Below are 19,871 nucleotides of genomic sequence, written 5' to 3'. Positions count from 1 at the left end.
GTCTATAAAAAAGAATAACTGTAAAAGCACCTTCATGAAAACCTAGTTCAGATTTCAACACCATGTTTGAGGCTGCTGTGATGTTGTAAAGAAATGAGCACAATGTCTAGTTTTGAGCCCTCGTGGTCATACACCGGATGTGCTGCACCTGGACTTTCTCATCCCTCCACTTCCCATTGAGCTACCACATTTAGTCCAACTGCACAATCCATTGTGCCATCAGAAAGTGACTATAACAACATCAGCTGACCCTGAATCATCTGTTCCTTTATACATTCTCTGGTATATTGAAACAGGTGTTTTTATGTTCATGTTATGTCGTATTCACATTTGGCACTACATGAACATGAGTCAGAACCTGAATTTTATTGTCTCCCTCCTCCTGATGGATTTAGGGTTTTACAGTACATTTGTTACGGTACGTTTGTTAAATGGCCATTCCACTTAATCTTCAGCATCACAGCAATCATATTTTTTAAATAAGTCATTTTATCCAAGTAGTGAGCTTGCAATCAACATCAAATGTGATAATTTGGTAACTCTTTACAGTTTCATTCCGTTTGTAAATCAGTACACTAGTCAAACTGTTTTTGAGTGCTAATAAAAATGGCAGAATAGAAAGATGAGTTGTCTTTAATCAGGCATTTTTTTTGCATTTACTCCCTTGACCGTAAAATATATATTTTTGGTCTGCCTACTTTTTGATGTCACAAGAATTTTTTTTAAAATCAGGACAAACTTTGTTGTACTTTTGTAAGATGGACCCCAGAAAAACTTATTTTAGTTTAGTTTTATTTCAAGTGCAATTAAAGAACCTTTTATAGAGATGTATATACAAATCATTTAGTCTTTTTCCCCTCTAAGTTGAATGTTTGTGTCTACACAAAGGTGTTTGCTGTTAAATAATGGCAAAACAAAACATATTTCTATTGGATTGTCTGCACTGGCTGCAGTAAAATATGCAAATATGTGATCCACTACAAAAGTATTTGAGGACAATAAAGCATAATAAATGTAATCAGTGGCAGTTCACTGCAGCCACAGATTGTTTGATGGTTTATTTTAGCTGAGACCCAGGATTTGGTTCCATGGTGTGCAACCGAATTTAAAAGACAGCTTTCACATTAATCCAGCAAACAATTTTACAGTCAGTTGAACTCAAGTCTGCACCAAAACCTGGATGGATCTCAGGGTGCTTTGTGGGATACAAGCTATTAGGTTAAGGATTCCATAGGTTGGTGCTCTCATAATTGCACAAAATGTAACGCAGGCTTGTGAGTGCATTATTAAGAACTGCAGTCCATCGTTCAGGCACATGATGTTGGCTGGCCCACTGAGGCGCTATAAATAGCTGTCATCAATATCTTCTTCTCAACCTCCTCACGTTCCCAATCCACTCAGGACGGCTCCTCTAATGGCATTAAATTTTCAAAAGAGCTGAGTCCACTGCGCCTCTCCGTGCCCACATCCACCCAACAGGAGAGCAAAGGAGAGAGCGATGGAACGAGAAAAAGAGTCACAGTAAAAGAACGAAAGACTCAGACGTGGTGGAATGCAGTTTAAAACTGAATATGCAAGTTTTTAAAAATGGAGATTGAATGTAGGCTGTGGAGAGATGGGGACATGTAGATGTGGTCGGTGTCCATATCTACTAATTCTCTACTCTGTTGTGAATAATGCATTAGCACTTTAATCATCCTCCACGGCCGGCCGCCGTTCCACGTTGCTGTCATGGTGGTCTGAACAGTGCCCGTTGTGGCCCCTCCATCGGTGCCCTCTGCCCTGACCTGGGACGTTTAGCTGTGTTAGGCAAACGCACCATCGCAAGAGATCCTGACCCTCGCCTCTACCTACAACTTGTCCTAGTCTAATCGATTACTCCTGAGCACACGAGATAATGGGACACACACACACGGTTACACACGTTCGGCTCGTCTCCTGTCCGCCGACCCTGATGACCTTTTCTGCTTTTGAGAGATGTCAGTTCACTGCCGTCTGTGAACTCGCAGTGGACACTGTAGTTAAAAATACTGTTACTAAGGAGAATTAATAACATTCAAAAGATGGCACTTTTAGTTCTCTTTCATTTTAGTTTGACATTTTTTTTTTTTTTACATTTAACACCAGATGAGAGGGGTCATCATGGTCGACTATTCATCCAACTACTTGACTAGTCAAGTAGTTAGTTATTTTTCCCCTTAGACATGCAATTTCAGTCTTTTTGCTGTACCCCCCCCCCCTTGTGCCCCCCCCCCCCCCCCAACACACAGAGTTTTCAAGCCAGCGAATTAAATGATTGACAAATAATCATCAGACTCCAAATTCCTAGTTGGTCTACCAGTTGTTAAAATAAGATGTTTTTATCTATGTGATGTATGCATTTTGTTTCTTTCTGTTGTTTCTTGTTATTTTTTTATTCTTGTTTTACATTTTTTCAGTACTAATCAAAATCTACACTAATGTGCCTTTGTGTTTGTTGTCCCTGTAGGAAAGCGGCTGCAGGAATGGATCTGTGTAATTCTGTGCCTCTCGCTCTTCGCTCTTAACCTCTCCTTCCTCTTCCTCAACTTCTCCACAGTGCACATCTACAGAATCATCTTTGGCATTGGTAAGTCTTACATTATTCTTGACCTTTCTGTTCATGTCTTTCCTTTGTTTTCTAATAAAGTTCTGCTGTCATTATCTCTACAGAAACTCATTGGTTGTAGTGGATTTTTTTCCATGTCATGGTCTCACGGTCACTTTTATTTCAGTACTGACTGAATTTAACAGCTTCTTTCTTTCTCTCAAAGTGACTGGTATTGTGACAGCAGATTTTGCCTCTGGGATCGTACATTGGGGAGCTGATACATGGGGTTCAGTGGACATCCCAGTAATTGGGAAGGTAAGGACCAAGGCCTATGCATAGTTCAGTATGTATGGCATAACTGTTTTTACACTATATGAATGTGATAGTCTGACTGCAGGTGTGTGGGCACATTTAGGTACAATGGCACCATCTTTCTGGCACACGTGCATTTCCCACACACTCATATGCACAGTGTGGTCTCTAAGCATAGTATCTTGTTTGATTTTAACAAATTACTCTGTTTAATTTTCATATCAACTTTTGCTCTATTGGCCTGTTATGGTTTACCAGGCTCAACAAAATGGCGAGTGTGAAATGCCATCTCCACCCTTGGGAGTTCAGCCCTCCTGCTTTCCTGGAGCGCCACATCTTAACCCCACCCACTCTCAACCCCAAAGGGTGCTGGAGATACTCAGGAGGGTTGCATTAATGCATAGTATGGTCGCATTCTCCTTGCCCAATCAGAGAAAAGGTCACCCCCTCGCTGTCCAATTAAAAAGCAGCCAACACTTGCTTTCTGTGTCGGACAAGTAGGGGCCATGAATCTGGGAGCATTTATGTGTTTTTGTGCTGACAGGGGTCATTGTGCTATTATGTGGAAGGGGGCAGTAGAAAAATGGCTGACCTAAGCTAAATCCGGTCCCGTGTGCCAATTATTAGGCTACTTCTGGAAATATGGACTGTTAAATTTGATTACAGTGAAAGGAAATAACAAGTATACAGGCTTAGCCATGATCAGAATACACTTGACAATGAGTGTGGCCATGAAATTTTCACAGTTTTAGGCCTGTCCTTTGATTAACACCAATCTTTTCTATTTCCTATTCTCTGGCTGATGTGTTCTCTATAGAGATGGGGTCCTATAGGACTGGGTGGTATGATGCTTTATACTGTGCAACTCCAAATAGTCTGCTATAGCATTTATACCTTAATATGATTTGATGTGGCGATTATGTATATAAAAAAATGAAAGGAGATCATCTAATTTTATATATTTACATTGAGTCTAAATAAATAAATAAACAACTAAAAACAAAAATCAGTCTGTTTAGGCTTCGCAGCAATATAATGTATACTATGAAAAATTGACAGATGTATCACTTATTACACAAATTTTCACCACATAAATAATAATGGGGACATGAAATATTGATTTGAGAAGTAACCATTTTAAAATCTTGCCTGTTTATCTTCTAATCCATTACAGTGTGCACAACGATCATTTTAACAACAAGACAAGCACTTCAATAATATCAGCATTACTGTAGGCCTACTATTAATCCTGAAGTACATCAGTTTCATTTTACAATAAATACAGTGGATAACTGAGGCGCAAGATGGCAGCAGCTCTGTTTGAATGAAACGAGAGAGCGTGTTCGTGGTGTGATACAAGACACATTGAAAGGACCGCCGGTTACGGCTGGCAATCGATTCCAAAAAAATTATCAATTTCAAGGCTTTGGGAATCGAGTCGATTCCAAAGGTTGGAATCGGTTCCTTCAAGGGGAATCAACTCCTCTGTAAGAGCCTTTTTTTAAATTTCAGAGCTAATCATTAATTTGCCTCGCTAATAGTGATTGGAAGCCTGATTCATTTTCGTGAACAAATTCATTCGATTCAATGAAATCGTTTCAGAAAAATTATGCAGCAGGTCTTTTACTCCATTGCGTAATCTATCTGGAATAGATTCCAAAAAATATCTGAATCAAACAGCCCTAGCCACAAATACCTGGACGAGCGGTCATTATACAACATTGGTATTGACAATTGTCATTGTGATGAATAACTGACTTTAGAATGTCTTGACTGACCAATAATAATCAAGCATTTCTGAGGGCTTTGTAGTAAATTTTCAATATTGACTGATCATGTACAATTCTCTAATGTTGTCCATTATGGTACCGATATATACCATGGTTTTAGTCATACTGCCCACTCCTTATGCCCTGCTTCTATGAAGGTTTACATGCTGGTCATTGAGGCCCTGAGTTGTCCTTCATGGCCAGTTCTTTGAGGCCGAGAGCAGGATTGTAGAGAGCAGGTCATCTGAACAGCCCGTCCAGCTCCAGCTGTGGGCCAGGCCGAAGGGCCCGCATTCTCTCGCTTTCATTATCGTCCGTCTGTGCTATAAAACGGCTCAGCCACACCGCCCCACCGTGAAGGGGTTTCCACCCGGCTCCGCAGCCACTGCCGATCCTTCTGCTGTCGAGGATAATTAGGATCCGCCACCTGGGAGTGATCGAACTTTAAAAAAAAATTAAAAAAAAGCGAGGGAATTTACAGACATCCAGAACGCTGAGCTTTAAGACCCTTAACCAGCAGATTAAAGGCGGCACTTAGCGGACCGATATATATGGCTTTTTGTCCACATGTTCAAACAAGAAGCACCAACTTGAGGGAGAATCATTAATGACCGTGATTAAACAGGCACTTAAGAGCAAAGAGCATAGGGAGGAGGAAAAAAGGCTAGAGAAATGAAATGGATCTCATGTGCGCTCTGGGTTAAGGGTGGGGGAGGACGGGCTCCGGTCTTTGGCTGGGTTGCTAGGGCAATCCGAAGATGTGAGTCATGATTAGGCAGAAGGCGGATGAGGCGAGGCGAGGCAGGCCGTTAAACGGTGTGGGATTAGCGACGACCGATATATATGGCTTTTTGTCCACATGTTCAAACAAGAAGCACCAACTTGAGGGAGAATCATTAATGACCGTGATTAAACAGGCACTTAAGAGCAAAGAGCATAGGGAGGAGGAAAAAAGGCTAGAGAAATGAAATGGATCTCATGTGCGCTCTGGGTTAAGGGTGGGGGAGGACGGGCTCCGGTCTTTGGCTGGGTTGCTAGGGCAATCCGAAGATGTGAGTCATGATTAGGCAGAAGGCGGATGAGGCGAGGCGAGGCGAGGCGAGGCAGGCCGTTAAACGGTGTGGGATTAGCGATGGCGAGGCACAGGTTTGTGCCGGTGAGTCGACAGGCACGCCGTGTGCTGTTTTGGGCTTAGCGCTCTTTTAATCTCGCGCACAGAGAGACGGAAAGGAAACGAGGAGAACAGGAGGTAGCATAATTGTCGAAATATCAACAGATAGTTTTCTCTGCTCCAGCAGAGTGTCGCCACTTGCTCTCAGATATAGGTGTGATTGAGTTCAGCCCACAAACACGCGATAATGACATTTCCCCCCCCACGCTTCGTCTCTGAAACGCTATGGTAATGTGGCTCCAAACGATTCCTCCTTTTTATGTGGAAAATAAATTACATTCATTCTTGCATTTTCCTTTGTGCTTATACGATCCTTTCTCTTACTCCCTTTCATTTTATGACACCCGCGCGGTCGCAGACGGGTGCCCGTCTCAAAGCAGCACTCCTGGGCGTGAGTGACAGGTGCTGCTGGGCTATGGTTTTTCATGATGCTGGATCTGAGCCGTGGGGAAGTGCTGTTTAATGCCAGGTTATCTCTCCGCTCCGTAACGTGTAGCTCATACTGCATGCATCATCTTTCATTTAGGATCTAGTACCGCCAACACACCAATTTGTGTCTATCAGTCAACATCTAACCCCACCCAGCCCCGTCTTGCGGCCAGATCCGGGCAAAATCTGCCTTTTCGCATTTTCAATGCTGATTTTTGTGGAAAACCTGTGGCTGCTACACTTCGTACTGGTACTGATGTGCAAAAGTGAGTATTTTCAAAATTAACTTGTCAGACAGCAGGTTGCCTGAACAACTGGTTGGCTAATCTTTCTTTACCGGAAGTAGCCTACTGTATAATAAATAAATATGTTGGTTTGGGTTCACCTGACTCTATTTTTCTTAAACAAGGCACATTTTTGTATTCGCAAACATCTAGATGAGTTCAATGAAATGGCACAGAAGGCAATTGGTTTTAAAAGCTGGACTATTTTTTACTGGACACATTGTCTTAAAAATGCAACTCTGGTAGCAAAATGCTCAAAAATACATTTGGCTGTAACACTGATGCTTTATGGAGAGACATTTTCAAGGTATAACTTTTCCATAAGAGGTTTTTGGTGCAAACTTTCTAACAGCTCAAGTACAACATGATAATTAAAGCACTATTACTAAAGATATTTAAAAAAAAATGAATTCAGTCGTCCTTACTAATCGACTAGTCAGTTCTTGCAGTTGACCATTGTGACCGATTCTTATTGGTACAGTAGCTGAAAGAATGATTAAATTATTAAAAAACCATGCAAGGGTGTCAAATGTGTAGAACTTTGTGACAGATGTTTCTGAAGAGTTCTGCATACTGAGTTTCTGTGGGCTTACAGCTCATTATCAGTAGGGAAACTTCAAGCAGAGGATGCTTCTGGTTTCTGTACTGAATATTTTAGTTTGAACTCTTCTTGTTTGAACTTTTTTTTTTTTTTTTTTTTTTTTCCTTACCCTAAAATGCACAACCAGTATTCTTACAGCTTGTTCAGACTGAGTCTCTAACTGTAACACAACAATAGCTTCTAGTTTGACCCTGCACTTTATCATAGACGTACCCATTCATTACCACAGGGTAATGGATCTAAATTGCAGCCCTAGACACCCCTGCCCGTTTTTCAATTGAACTTTAACCTCCCTTCACCCTGCTCCCCCCGTCCCTCTTTACCTCTCTTTCCATTCAGGCATTTATTCGCCCATTCCGGGAGCACCACATTGATCCGACGGCTATCACACGGCATGACTTCATAGAGACTAATGGAGACAACTGCATGATCACCATCCTGCCTCTGGCCCACATGGCCTATAAATTCCTCTCCTACCCACCAGGTACACACACACATCCACTCACTTTTCCAGTGTGTCGTGAGCGTGAGTCAGCGCGACTATTTTAGAATCAACGAGTGTGACCTGAGTGTGACACATACTTAGAGCCATCGGTGTGCCCCACATTCATCTTAAAATACCTAAAAATTGGGAAATCGACAAATGAGAATATGGTTTGAAAAGGGTAAAATGTTCTCAGTTCCATTTTTGCCCTGCATGGGTTGCAGGAGCAGCTCAGGCAAAAAATGAATTTTTTTTATCCTTCACTCATGCTCATGTTATTGCAAACCTGTATGACTTTCTTTCCTCCTTATAACACAAGAGGGGAATAATTATTTAATAATTATTCAACAGAAAAATTCAACAGAATGTCCTGAGTGCTTACATTTTCCATATATTTGGATAATTTTGAATAACTTTTTTTTTTTTGGCCATTAAAGGAATATTTCACACAGAAATAAAAAATTTGTCAGCAATTACACACCCTCAAGTTGTTCCAAACTCAAAAGACTTTTCCCTTCATTGAAAGTCCATTCCACCAAAACTTTTACTCTTCAAAACATTCATAAAGAGATTGTAAGCAAAATCCATATTGAGTGGCTTAATCCAAGTCTTCTGAAGAGAGACAATTTACATTGCACACTGTATATGGTAAATGGAAGCTCAACTGTACTTGCTTGACGCTGTTTGTTTTTATTTAGCTTTTTAAGGTGTTTTGCATTGCTGTGTGAAAATAATATGAAATGATTAAAATGATTGAAATGAAATGATTAAAATGAATTAAAATGATTTTTAATTAGATATTTACTGTTGTGTTTATTGCAATAAATATTTTGATTCTTTGGAGTTGGTTATGGAGTTGGTTAACCCCTGTACTCATGCTCATGTTATTCCAAACTTGTATGACTTTGATAACACGAGGAGAAATTGAGGAATAACCTGTGCTTTATTTTTTCTTACAAAAAGTGAAGTAAATTTAAATTCAGTTTTTTTTTCTTACATAAAACTATGATATCAATTCATTAAATCTTGAATATCACACACAAGTTGTATTGGAACGCAACAGCAGTTTCCCGTCATTCTTGTTTTAAAAACATGAGAATAAGTAAATGGTGACAGTATTTTCATTGCATAAAATTCCATGAATTCCATTGAATTCAATTCCATTCAAACATATTTGTTGCTGATGATCTGCTCAATTCTAAAAAAATTGAAAGGTCAATTTGATTTGATGTTTCTCATGCTAAAGGATAAGGCTTGTATTTTAGTAGAGGGTTAGGGCATGTCGTATTCATTTGCATAACATTTTATATCTTTCTCTCTCCACCTTATGCCATTGTTCGTTTATCTCTCCCTCCACCTCTCTATTACGCTATCTCTCTTTCCCAGATGCCCTTGCAGAGTCCTACCCCTGGGAATGTTTTGTTTTTGCGTTGGCGGTCTTTGTAACCATGACTAATCAGATCCACAAGTGGTCCCACTCCTACTTCGGCCTGCCACTCTGGGTCACACTACTGCAGGACTGCCACCTAGTGCTGCCACGGAAACACCACCGGATCCATCATGTGTCGCCACATGAGACGTACTACTGCATCACCACAGGTACACACTCATGCTTCACTTGATGAGTCGGAAGCCTGGTGTTTGTGTTATCACCCGAAAATATGGGAATTCTGTCATTATTTACTCACCCTTATGTCATGTTATGACTTTGTCTTCTGCAGAACACAAAAGGAGATATTTTGAAAATGTCTCAGTGTTTGTTTTTTTGTCAATACAGTGCAATGGGGTCCAAAACAACAATGGATGTCATTGACTTTAATTATATGAACAAAAACAGTGGAAGTCATACAGGTTTACAACAACACTAGGGTGAGTAAATTATGTTTTTAGGTGAACTATACCTTTAAATATACCCTGAATCCTGTAGGCATCTTTACAACAACAATACATACTGGATGAGATTCAGATGAGGTAGGTGAACTTCCTCTGAGAGTCTTTAATGTAGTTGATCATGGTAAACTACAGTATCTGGCAAGGATTCTTGCACGGAGCGTGGCCTGCATCGCCAGTAGCTGTAAAGAGTGGGTTAAAATAACTTTTTAAAGTCCGCTGTGTGTGCGTGTGTGTGTGTGTGAAGGCATTAAACTCCCATGATAGCTCGAGCACTCAGTATGCGATGTGCGTCTCTGGGAGAGAGGGGAGCGAGGATGCTTGTGCGTCACCCTGCGCCCCAGCGGACGACAGATGTGTGTGTGCACACATGCTCCAGAGCACAGACCGGTCCTTTTGACCCTCCCTCTTTCCTTTCCACTGCTGCTCCCTGATCCCACTGGGAGACGCTGATGAAGGGAGAGGAAAGGGTCTCTCTCTCTCGCACACATACACAAACGTGCACGCTGGGAGTCTCCCTCTGCGTGAGCCCTGCTCCTCCACCCTCCCTGCCTGAGTCCCCAGGGGCCAGGGCCCGCCTTTGTGTATGCCACTGGCTGACAACCTCCATGTATATTTAATGCTAACCTGCTGTCAGTGCTAACAAATAGGCTTGCGCAAAGGGGGGTGGGGGGGTTTGACAAAGATGAAAAATCAAACAAACATGATGAGCTGTTCTGCTCTCCTCCTGCACCAAAAGGGTCACTGTAGAGAGAGGGTACAAACACACAGACACACGGAGCTGACACAGACGTGACCGACGAACAGTGTGGTGCTTATATACAGACATACAAGGGCGATGGATTACCATGTGATGTCATAATCAGGGTTCACTGAAAACAGTACTGTGGCGGTACCATGGCACTGTAATTGTGTCAGGTGGAAACACCATGGTAATTTCAATTGGCACTGAATGATTAGCGTGTTCCTATACCATTACCATAGTATTTACATGGTACTTCAAACAATACCATTGTACTTGCACATAGGGCTGGGCGATATATCAAAATTATTGTGAATATCAGGATGATTTTAATGGGTTTTTGTTATTTGGCTATTAAAGGGATAGTTAACCCAAAATTAAAAATAGTAATCAATTACATACCTTTACGTTGTTCCAAACCCGTAAGACTTTTGTTCATCTTCAGAACAGGAATCAAGATATTTTTCATGAAATCTGAGAGATTTTTATCCATTTAAAGTCCATTCCACCAAACCAAACTTTGACACTTCAGAATGTTCATAAGATTCTAAATGAAATCCGCCTTCTTCTGAAGAGACATGGCATACATAGAGCACTTCAAATATGGTAAACGGAAACTCAGCTGTTATTGCTTGACCCCTGAGAACAAACCTTATTAGTCTATATATAGATTTGTATAGAAAATATTGATGTTTGCTACTAAGGGTTTCTATATTACTGTGTGAAAATGGCTTGATTTTTAACTGTTGTATTTTGATTCTAGTTGATTGTAATTGCATTCATCTGATTGACAGAAAACGATCACCCTTTTAATACTGTAGTAAGTAAATAAATAAATAATGAAATGTATATTGGAAATTTTAATATTTGAGATATTTTAGATATACCGTCCAGCCATACTACTATAGTGCGTGTCCAAAGAACATGGTACAGTAGTATTATGGTAATTTATAAGACTTTTGAGTCCGTTTTCATTATACGTGGACTTCTGTTAATCGCTCAAGTGTACATGATTATCAGCCGGTAATCTCAAATTGGCCAAATGCTTGATTATTCGCCTAGGTTGATGTATTGTATGTCACTGTTTTGAACTTTGTCCTGCACGTTTTTGTGTGTTAAACATCTAAATGCCTTGTGTGTATGGTTGAAATGGTTTTCTGTAAAACCCAATGGAATGCGTGTCTGGGAGCACAACAGAAGTGTGTGTGTGTGTGCGCGCGTTTTGGTGACAAATGAGGACAAAAATTTGTATAATGACAAAGGTATGACATAAGTATTACAAGGAGAAGGTGACTTTTCAGGACATTACCCTATGTCCCCACTTTTCAAAACGCTTATAAATCACACAGAATGGAGTGTATTGAAAATCTGAAATAGCACAAAGTTTCCTGTAAGGGGAAGGTTTAGGGGTAGGGTTGGTGTAGGGCAATAGAATATACGGTCTGTACAATATAAAAACCATTACGCCTATGGGACGTCCCCACTTTTCACAAAAACAAACCTGTGTGTGTGTGTACATAGTGGAGTTGTGGCGGGCTGGCTGGGGGTGGGGTGCTGCTACATATTTATAGCAGTAAGTATGTACATTACTCTACTGCTAGCGCCTGATCTTCTGTCCATCCACTGGGAGTCACCATCCAGGAGCTTCTGTGTCTCACCGCTTCTTGATGTTGTTCTCTGTGCCTTCCCCTCTTTCTTCCTGTCTTGCTCTTTTGTCCTTGCACTCTCCTTTTTGCTTGCCTTGCCCTTCTCACTGTTCTCTCTCTCTCTCTCTCTCCTGCATTTCTCTTCTCTTTTCTCTCACTGGCGAGTTTTCAGAAAAGTGTGCAATTCAGCGAGAGGAATGAATTTGTCTGGTTTTAGCCTGTGTGCTTCACCTTTTCTGTATTTCTTTTTCAGTTTTACTCCTGTTTCAAAGTACTCTGGCATGATTATTTTATGACAGTTTTACATACAATATTAATGTTTACATGTATTATAATTTATTAATAATGCATTAATTAAAATGATGTGACTTCTCTTTAATCTTGAAATGTATTTTATGGTGTATGGCATGTTTTCCAATTATATACACTATTATTTAGAAGTTTGGGTTTGGTGAGATTATTTCGTTTTTTGAAAGAAGTCTGTTATGCTCACCAGTACTGCATTTAATTATCACAAATACAGTAAAATGGCAATATGGTGAAATATTAAAATTTAGCTGTTAATATATTTTATCATGTCTGTTTATCCCTGTGATGGTAAAACAGAATTTATTCCAGTCTTCAGTGTCACATGATCCTTCAGAAACCATTCTGAGATGCTGATCTGTTGCTCAAAAAAGCATTTTTCAGCATCATCACAGTTGAAAACAATAGTGCTGCTGTATTTTTTGTGGAAACCATGGTACATGTTTTTCAGGATTTGATAAATATATAGTTAAAAAAACAGCATTTATATGAAATAGAAATCTTATTGTCGCTTTTGATCAGTTTAATACATTCTTGCTGAATAATATTATATTATATAATATGTTGTTTTTATATTTTTATTTAAATAAAAATAGTACACACAGTTCCAATTTTAAATCCCGTCTCTGCTGCTAATCTGTACCACTTGACTATCTAGTCTTACACTCATATTAACAACTACTCAGGAGTCAAAGTGGGGTTTTTCCCCTCCTTTTAGTCATGTCTTATCTCGCCTGCGGCACTAAGTGTGCCGCTGCCATTGATGTCCCTTCATAAACATTGGTGCCTGACACCCCTGCTTCTCTTTCTCTATCATTCTCTCCCTCAGGTTGGTTGAACTACCCGCTGGACAAAGTGGGTTTTTGGCGGACAATGGATTGGTTGATCGAGAAATTGACGGGTCAGAAGCCACGCAGTGATGACCTGGCCTGGGCCAAGAAATCCGAGTGACCAGGATAGCAGGACTGAATTCCCTCCCTCATCCATCTCAGAGACATAAATAATGGGCCTTAACTCTGTAACCCAAAACCTCTCTCCTATAATGTTCCTGTGTCCCTCTGTCTCCCCTAAACCATCTTCTCTACAGCACAGAACCACAGATCACACTTACTGCTGGGGCCTTTTCCTGTCACTGAGGTCTGCTACACGCAGGTTGGTTGAACTACCCGCTGGACAAAGTGGGTTTTTGGCGGACAATGGATTGGTTGATCGAGAAATTGACGGGTCAGAAGCCACGCAGTGATGACCTGGCCTGGGCCAAGAAATCCGAGTGACCAGGATAGCAGGACTGAATTCCCTCCCTCATCCATCTCAGAGACATAAATAATGGGCCTTAACTCTGTAACCCAAAACCTCTCTCCTATAATGTTCCTGTGTCCCTCTGTCTCCCCTAAACCATCTTCTCTACAGCACAGAACCACAGATCACTCTTAATTGCTGGGGCCTTTTCCTGTCACTGAGGTCTGCTACACACTTCCTCCTCAGTTTTGTAGATGTCCATACGCAACGAAATAGTAGAAAGACAAGATGAAGTTCAAAACTGTGGTTTCAAACTGTTGAGATAATGATGAGAGACACTGTTTCCCTCACAAGCCTTTGCTCCATCTCCATGTGCTTTCCCGTTTCGGTGTGTAAAATGTATGTTTTCTGGAGGTTGGGCTCTCCAGAGGACCGAAACCATGTTGTGATTTTCCCAGCATGGTTTTCATAGCAAGGCATGGAATGAGATAAGCAATTAAATCTGGATTTGATTCCACAAACTGCGAGAAAAGATTTATTGCTATCTCAAACACTCTCCAGTTGCACAAAAGCATCTCGGCAGCATTAAAACCCTCCCTTAGTTTGAACCCGAAGGACGCATGGAGGATCCATTTCTCAAAAAACGCAGAGAAAGGGTTTTGTTGGCCAACCCGTGTGGTCAGTGCTCAGTTGACCCAACTGAATGTTTTCCCTGAGTGTTTTTTACTGAGCTCGTGTTAGCCTTAAGTACAAACCCATTACACTTATTTCTAATCAGTCCAGTTGCACAAAAGCATCTCGGCAGCATTAAAACCCTCCCTTAGTTTGAACCGAAGGACGCATGGAGGATCCATTTCTCAAAAAACGCAGAGAAAGGGTTTTGTTGGCCAACCCGCGTGGTCAGTGCTCAGTTGACCCAACTGAATGTTTTCCCTGAGTGTTTTTTACTGAGCTCGTGTTAGCCTTAAGTACAAACCCATTACACTTATTTCTAATCCACTTACCGGGGCTTAGCGGTGATGAACATTGATTGCATCTCTGGTGTGTTAGCGTGACATGTTATTGATATTTGGAGTAGTATTAGCAGTCTAGCTAGTGATGTCCTCCTGCTGTATCCTGTGGTACAATGCTTTAGCAAAGGTTGTACTAGCAAAAGGTCACTTTAGAAAAAGGTCAATTTGAATCTGAGTTACCAAGCTTTATTAAAGAGAATTATTAATGGGGTTTTTTTCTTATTGAATTATATATGCACACTATTTGACCAGTGGTACTTTTCATGCAAACCTTAAGCAAAAAAACAGCCAAATACACTCCCTATTTTCTCTCTCACACATATTTACACATGCACACTTACAGATTTTAATCACAAACTCAAAAAAAAAAACACTCTGTAAAGATTTCCTGTGGATTTATGTCTCTCCATTTGTGCTGAACTGATAAATGGAGAGAATAAGGGTTTTATATAGTGTTTCATTATGGATTGATTGTCTCACGGTCTCTTACAACAGCTGCAGCTCCACAATTTGGGTTTCATTGTCTGGCTTTTTATTTTATTTTTATCACTGTACAATATAACACTCAGCCTTGTATTTGTTATTTGTTCTTCTTTTCCATCTCGCAGCTAATGCTGGCTGCCTATTCTGCCTTAAACCAATGTTTTTATTAGCTGTATGATTTAATAAATATCTAATACATAACATTTATTTATTGTTTTTTTTTTGTAACTCAAGTGATTTTTAAATGTTGCTCATTAAATCTAAAAGTTAGAAGCAAAAATGTAGTTCTCTTTGTTAAAATGAGACTGTAAAACAATTACAGAGCTTTGCAAAGATAATTGCGCTGGAAATCTGCTGGGTACTTTGAGGTGATTTAACAATGAGTCACAAGCTCTGTTCTACTCAAGTAGAAAATGTTTATGAGAGATCCAGGGGAGTATATTTAGAAAAGCACTAAACTGCCACCTTAATTTAATAATTTGTAACAAAGAATTTATTGGAATGAGCGATTTATGGCAGATGGACTGTGTGGACAGTAAATGATGAGTTAAGAGCTCCCTCTGGTGGCTGAACAATATCCACACAGCTGAACGAATGATACTGTACTCCATTTGCTCTGCACTAACTAAAAGAATTATAGTACTATCATGGGTTTTGTTTTTGTGGCATTACCTTGGTGCTTTTTAATTCCTTTGCAGTGTCGCCATAAAAAAAACAGTAACTGAATAAGGTAAATATTCATTCCCATGAAATATATTATCTGAAATCATCACTGTACAATAGTACCACCACAGTACTTTTTATAATAGTGGGCTGACAATTATCTGATCATTATGTTATGTATTTGTAGTCAACATTAAAATGTTATTGTGACTGCATAATTCACAAATGCAATCTAAACCTGCCAGTTATCACTGAAACAGGTGTCCCGAGGTGCCATTGACATGATGTTGGGAAAGGACTGCTTGTTTGGCCGAATAACGGAAGAAGCGGTAAGTGTTTTCATAACCTTTGTATGAACAGCTTTAATATTCTCAGATAAAAAACAATCGATGGTAAACCTGTAGTGCACTATGCCATTGTCAATCTTTATCACAGTGCTGCATTGTTTGTCATGTCCGCTTCCGGTTTCCTGCAGCAGTGGACCTCTTGTGGGGACAGAGTGATGCTGCTCTGGATCTCCCTGAGAAAATGATCAAATATTTTCTTTAATGATAAACATGTGTAATCTGTAAAATGAAATGTGCTTTAAACTAATCTTATATTCAAAGCCACTCATATTGCCATTGTATTTTTAATTAGCAAGTTGATGTCAAGCAGTTCAGAGACATGTGAAATGATTTCTTGTTTTTGTAAATGTGAAATTATTTCTTGTTTTTAATGAACAGAACCCCTGTTGTGCAGCTTGGTAGTCTGACCTCTGTGACCTTGTAATGGGGACGGCGGTAGGATTGGGCTTTTCTACCCAGTGATGGGGCGATGTGTCAAATGTTTCTCATATTCTTCTTTTATAATGGTCTTGACATTAGCAAAATGTTGTTTCTACATTATATAGGACGGGGCAGAACAGAGAATATTTTCTTCCCCTTGAGTCCCTGAATGTAGAAGAGGTTATATAACCACAAAATAAACACTGATTGCAATAACATACTATTAAATTAGCCATGATTCAGCCGCAGAAAATCACTAGGCTTTGGAAATTACAGATTGCACTTTAGTGCAGTACTGTTCCTGGAAGTCTCTCATGAATTTTGGAGCGAGTTTAGTATTGTTGTTGTTCCCCCCCCCCCCATGTGAGTATTTACAATACCATTAAATAGTTTGGAGTCAGTTAGATAAAATACTTTTATTCTTCAAGAATGCATTAAATTAATCAAAAGTGACAGTAAAGATTTTTACATTGTTACAAAAGAATTCTATTTTAAATTGATGCCATTCTTTTCAACTTTCTTTTCATAAAAAAAAAAATGCTTAAAAAATGCATGATGGTTTCCACAAAATTATTAAGCAGCACAACATTTAACATTGATAATAATAAGAATTGAGCACCGAATCAGCATATTAAAATGATTTCTGAAGGATAATGTGACACTGAAGACTGGAGTAATGACTGTTAAAAATTCAGCTTTACCATCACAGAAAAAATGACACCTTAAGATATATTCAAATAGAAAACCGTTATTTTAAATTGTAATAATATTCAAAATTTTAATGTTTTTACTGTATTTTTGATTAAATTTTTTTTAAGCAGCCTTAGTGAGTATAAGATGATGGTGAGAAATTGTTAGAACACCTAACTTATAAATGTAGTGATGGTCTTTGCAGATGTGCTGTACTTGATCATGTGATTAAATTCACGGAGATAAACTTATTTCTCATTTTTAAGCTGATCAGTGCAATAGTTCAACACCCGGAGGAATATCTTGCTGTGGTTAGTGGTAATCAGTCACTTTAAGTCTACTTCATTGGATCACATTCTTTAAACTAAACAATAAAATATCCTTAAAACAATCACTGATTTGATGCTTCTGTTTCTGATGGTGTTTTTAACAGGATACCTTCATAAATTATCAAGCTAAGCCCATACATAATATACTGAAGCCATCTGCTGTAGCTTCCAGTCTACTGACGGACACATAGTCAGAGCCTTTCTGTGGTTGGCTGTGTGAGATAGTTTGACAGTTTTGCTACCAATCATGTCCAGAGTGACAGCCGGATCTCTGGCGCTTCATTTCAGTGAGGTTATGCTGACAAATGATGGACAGACCATCTAATTTGCATAACAGACTTGATGCTATCTATTAGAGTGCTAGAGGCAAGTTCAATTCCCTCTTTTTATTCACAGAAGAGTGAAGAGAGCACTGGAAATGATTGGGAAAGTGGGAAAAGGATGGGGAAATGCTGTTGGATTTAAATTCACATTATTCTATTATAGCACCACAGCTCAATATGTTGGAGCATGTGTGCTGATCACCAGGCCACAGCTCATGTAAGCTAAATTTAAAACTAAAGACTGTTGCAGTTCCCTCTTAACTTATTCTGAGATCATCACATAATGGTAAATATCATAAGACGAGTGCTTCCTGGGCGGTGATAGTTGGACAGAGAATGAAGCTGAAAGTTAACGAAGATATGGCATGAATCAAGGTCTGTTATTGTTGATTATCTTCAAATATTAGAGTGTAATTAGCAGTTTGATGACAACGGAAGTGATTTCCAGTCTGTTTGGTACCAAAACATTCTGAAAAGCAACATTACATTACAGAATCTTCTGCATGTTCTGAATGCAACAGATGTTGATCATCTCCATGTAACCCTAATACAGTAATAGGCTAATTTATGTTAAATGGAGCTTAGTATTTTTTACGTATTACTGTGTTTGTCTTTTGGTATATGGTTATGGGTTTAGGCAGAGTGACATACTGTGCAGGGTGAACAGCAGTGGTACAGAGATGGAGAGAGAAATGAACTGCTGATTCAGGCCTCTAGAGACTACAGTGCTGTCAACCTGTCAAATCACGCACAACTGTCACTACAGCCCTGTTCACTTACTGGTATAGCTGCTATAGTCTAAACTAAGTGTTCTAGCTTAGGTCAGCATAGTTATGCATGCTGTTCTCCTCCAGGCCTTTAGATGGCCCCTTTGTGCCTCCTCTGTGACACTTCTTCCACATGCAGGATGGGCAGATGTGCATTGTGTTGCTGACAGAGATTAAAGTGAAGATGTTAATTAGGTGGAAGATGTGAGATCTGTTCTAGATGTGCAATTGAATGTGCGCTTCTGTCTTGACTTTCTTGTTAGTCGCTTGTACAGAAATGATAATTTTTTGTGTGTGGGTGTGGCCCAGACTTCTGGAAAAGTCCTCACAGATATTGTAATACCTCGTTAAACTGACTTTAATGGTAAATCAAATTGGCCAAATTATGTCTTAATTAAAAATGCCATTAGGTGTCTGTAAGGATGAGGGTGTGGTAATTAGCTTAATTTAAGAACATCAGAAGTTAATTGGAGGTACTTAGAAGTATAGATGTGAAGGTTTACATGTATTTGTGTTCCCATAGTAAGGACAAATCTTAAACAAGATCTTTAAAATATCAGTTATATCTCCTAGACAGCAGATGGAGGCTTTAGTTTAAGGATGCTGCTCAAACTTTTCTTACCAAATTCTTCCAAGAACAAATTATTTTATATTTTTCTAAGATATACAGTCATTGCCAAAAATATCGGCACCCTTGGTAAATATGATCAAAGAAGGCTGTGAAAATTAATCTGCATTGTTAATCCTTTTGATCTTTTATTTTTTAAAAATCACAAAAATTTAACCTTTAATTGGATAATAAGAATTGAAAATGGGGGGAAATATCTTTATGAAATAAATGTTTTTCTCTAATACACATTGGCCATAATTAACGGCACCCTTTTATTCAATACTTCTTGAAACCTCCATTTGCCAGTTTAACAGCTCTAAATTTTCTCCTATAATGCCTGATGAGGTTAGAGAACACCTGACAAGAGATCAGAGACCATTCCTTCATCCAGAATCACTCCAGACCCTTTAGATTCCCAGCTCCATGTTGGTGCTTCTTCTCTTCAGTTCACCCCACTCGTTTTCTATAGGGTTCAGATCAGAGGACTGGAATGGCCATAGCAGAAGCTTGGTTTTGTGCTCAGTGACCCATTTTTGTGTTGTTTTTGAGGTTTGTGTTTGGATTATTGTACGGTTGGAAGATCCAAACATGGTCCATTATAAGATTTCTAACAGAGTCAGTCACTTATTGATTTTTTTATCTATTGGTATTTGATAGAATCAGTGATGCCGTGTGTCTAAACAAGATGTCCAGGACCTCCAGCAGAAATATAGGCTCACAACATTAAAAATACAGCAGTATATTTCATTGTACACATGGGGTACTTTTTATCCCTGTGTGCACC

At 39.4% G+C, this 19,871-nt stretch overlaps 1 protein-coding gene and 1 long non-coding RNA gene across 4 annotated transcripts in view; one reads left to right on the top strand and one right to left on the bottom strand.

The window, feature by feature from the left end:
* LOC107583780 (transmembrane protein 189-like) overlaps positions 1 to 13,722 on the top strand; it is a 30,673-nt gene extending 16,951 nt beyond the window's left edge. For 2 of the 3 annotated variants that reach the window (XR_001609070.1, XR_001609071.1), the window contains 6 exons: positions 2,489 to 2,608; positions 2,793 to 2,884; positions 7,475 to 7,619; positions 9,006 to 9,218; positions 13,033 to 13,340; positions 13,665 to 13,722. Coding sequence is in view for 1 of the 3 variants with exons in the window: in XM_016270091.1 (XP_016125577.1) it covers positions 2,489 to 2,608; positions 2,793 to 2,884; positions 7,475 to 7,619; positions 9,006 to 9,218; positions 13,033 to 13,154 (692 nt within the window). In the remaining 2 variants the exon portion in view is untranslated. Of the gene's footprint in view, positions 1 to 2,488; positions 2,609 to 2,792; positions 2,885 to 7,474; positions 7,620 to 9,005; positions 9,219 to 13,032; positions 13,349 to 13,664 lie in introns of those variants that run through there. The other variant, XM_016270091.1, reaches the window with a different exon arrangement.
* Positions 256 to 13,740, bottom strand: LOC107583781 (uncharacterized). The gene is made up of 4 exons (XR_001609072.1): positions 13,676 to 13,740; positions 11,842 to 11,848; positions 7,425 to 7,428; positions 256 to 266 (listed from the first exon to the last, which is right to left on the bottom strand). It is a non-coding gene; the product is annotated as an uncharacterized lncRNA (long non-coding RNA).
* Between the last annotated feature and the right edge of the window lie 6,131 nt (positions 13,741 to 19,871).

This window comes from Sinocyclocheilus grahami, unplaced genomic scaffold (genome assembly GCF_001515645.1).
Source record: "Sinocyclocheilus grahami isolate Dianchi unplaced genomic scaffold, SAMN03320097.WGS_v1.1 scaffold55.1, whole genome shotgun sequence".
Lineage (NCBI taxonomy): Eukaryota > Metazoa > Chordata > Actinopteri > Cypriniformes > Cyprinidae > Sinocyclocheilus > Sinocyclocheilus grahami.
The sequence above is the reverse complement of the archived record's forward strand: the minus strand, read 5'-3'. Positions and strand labels throughout refer to the sequence as shown.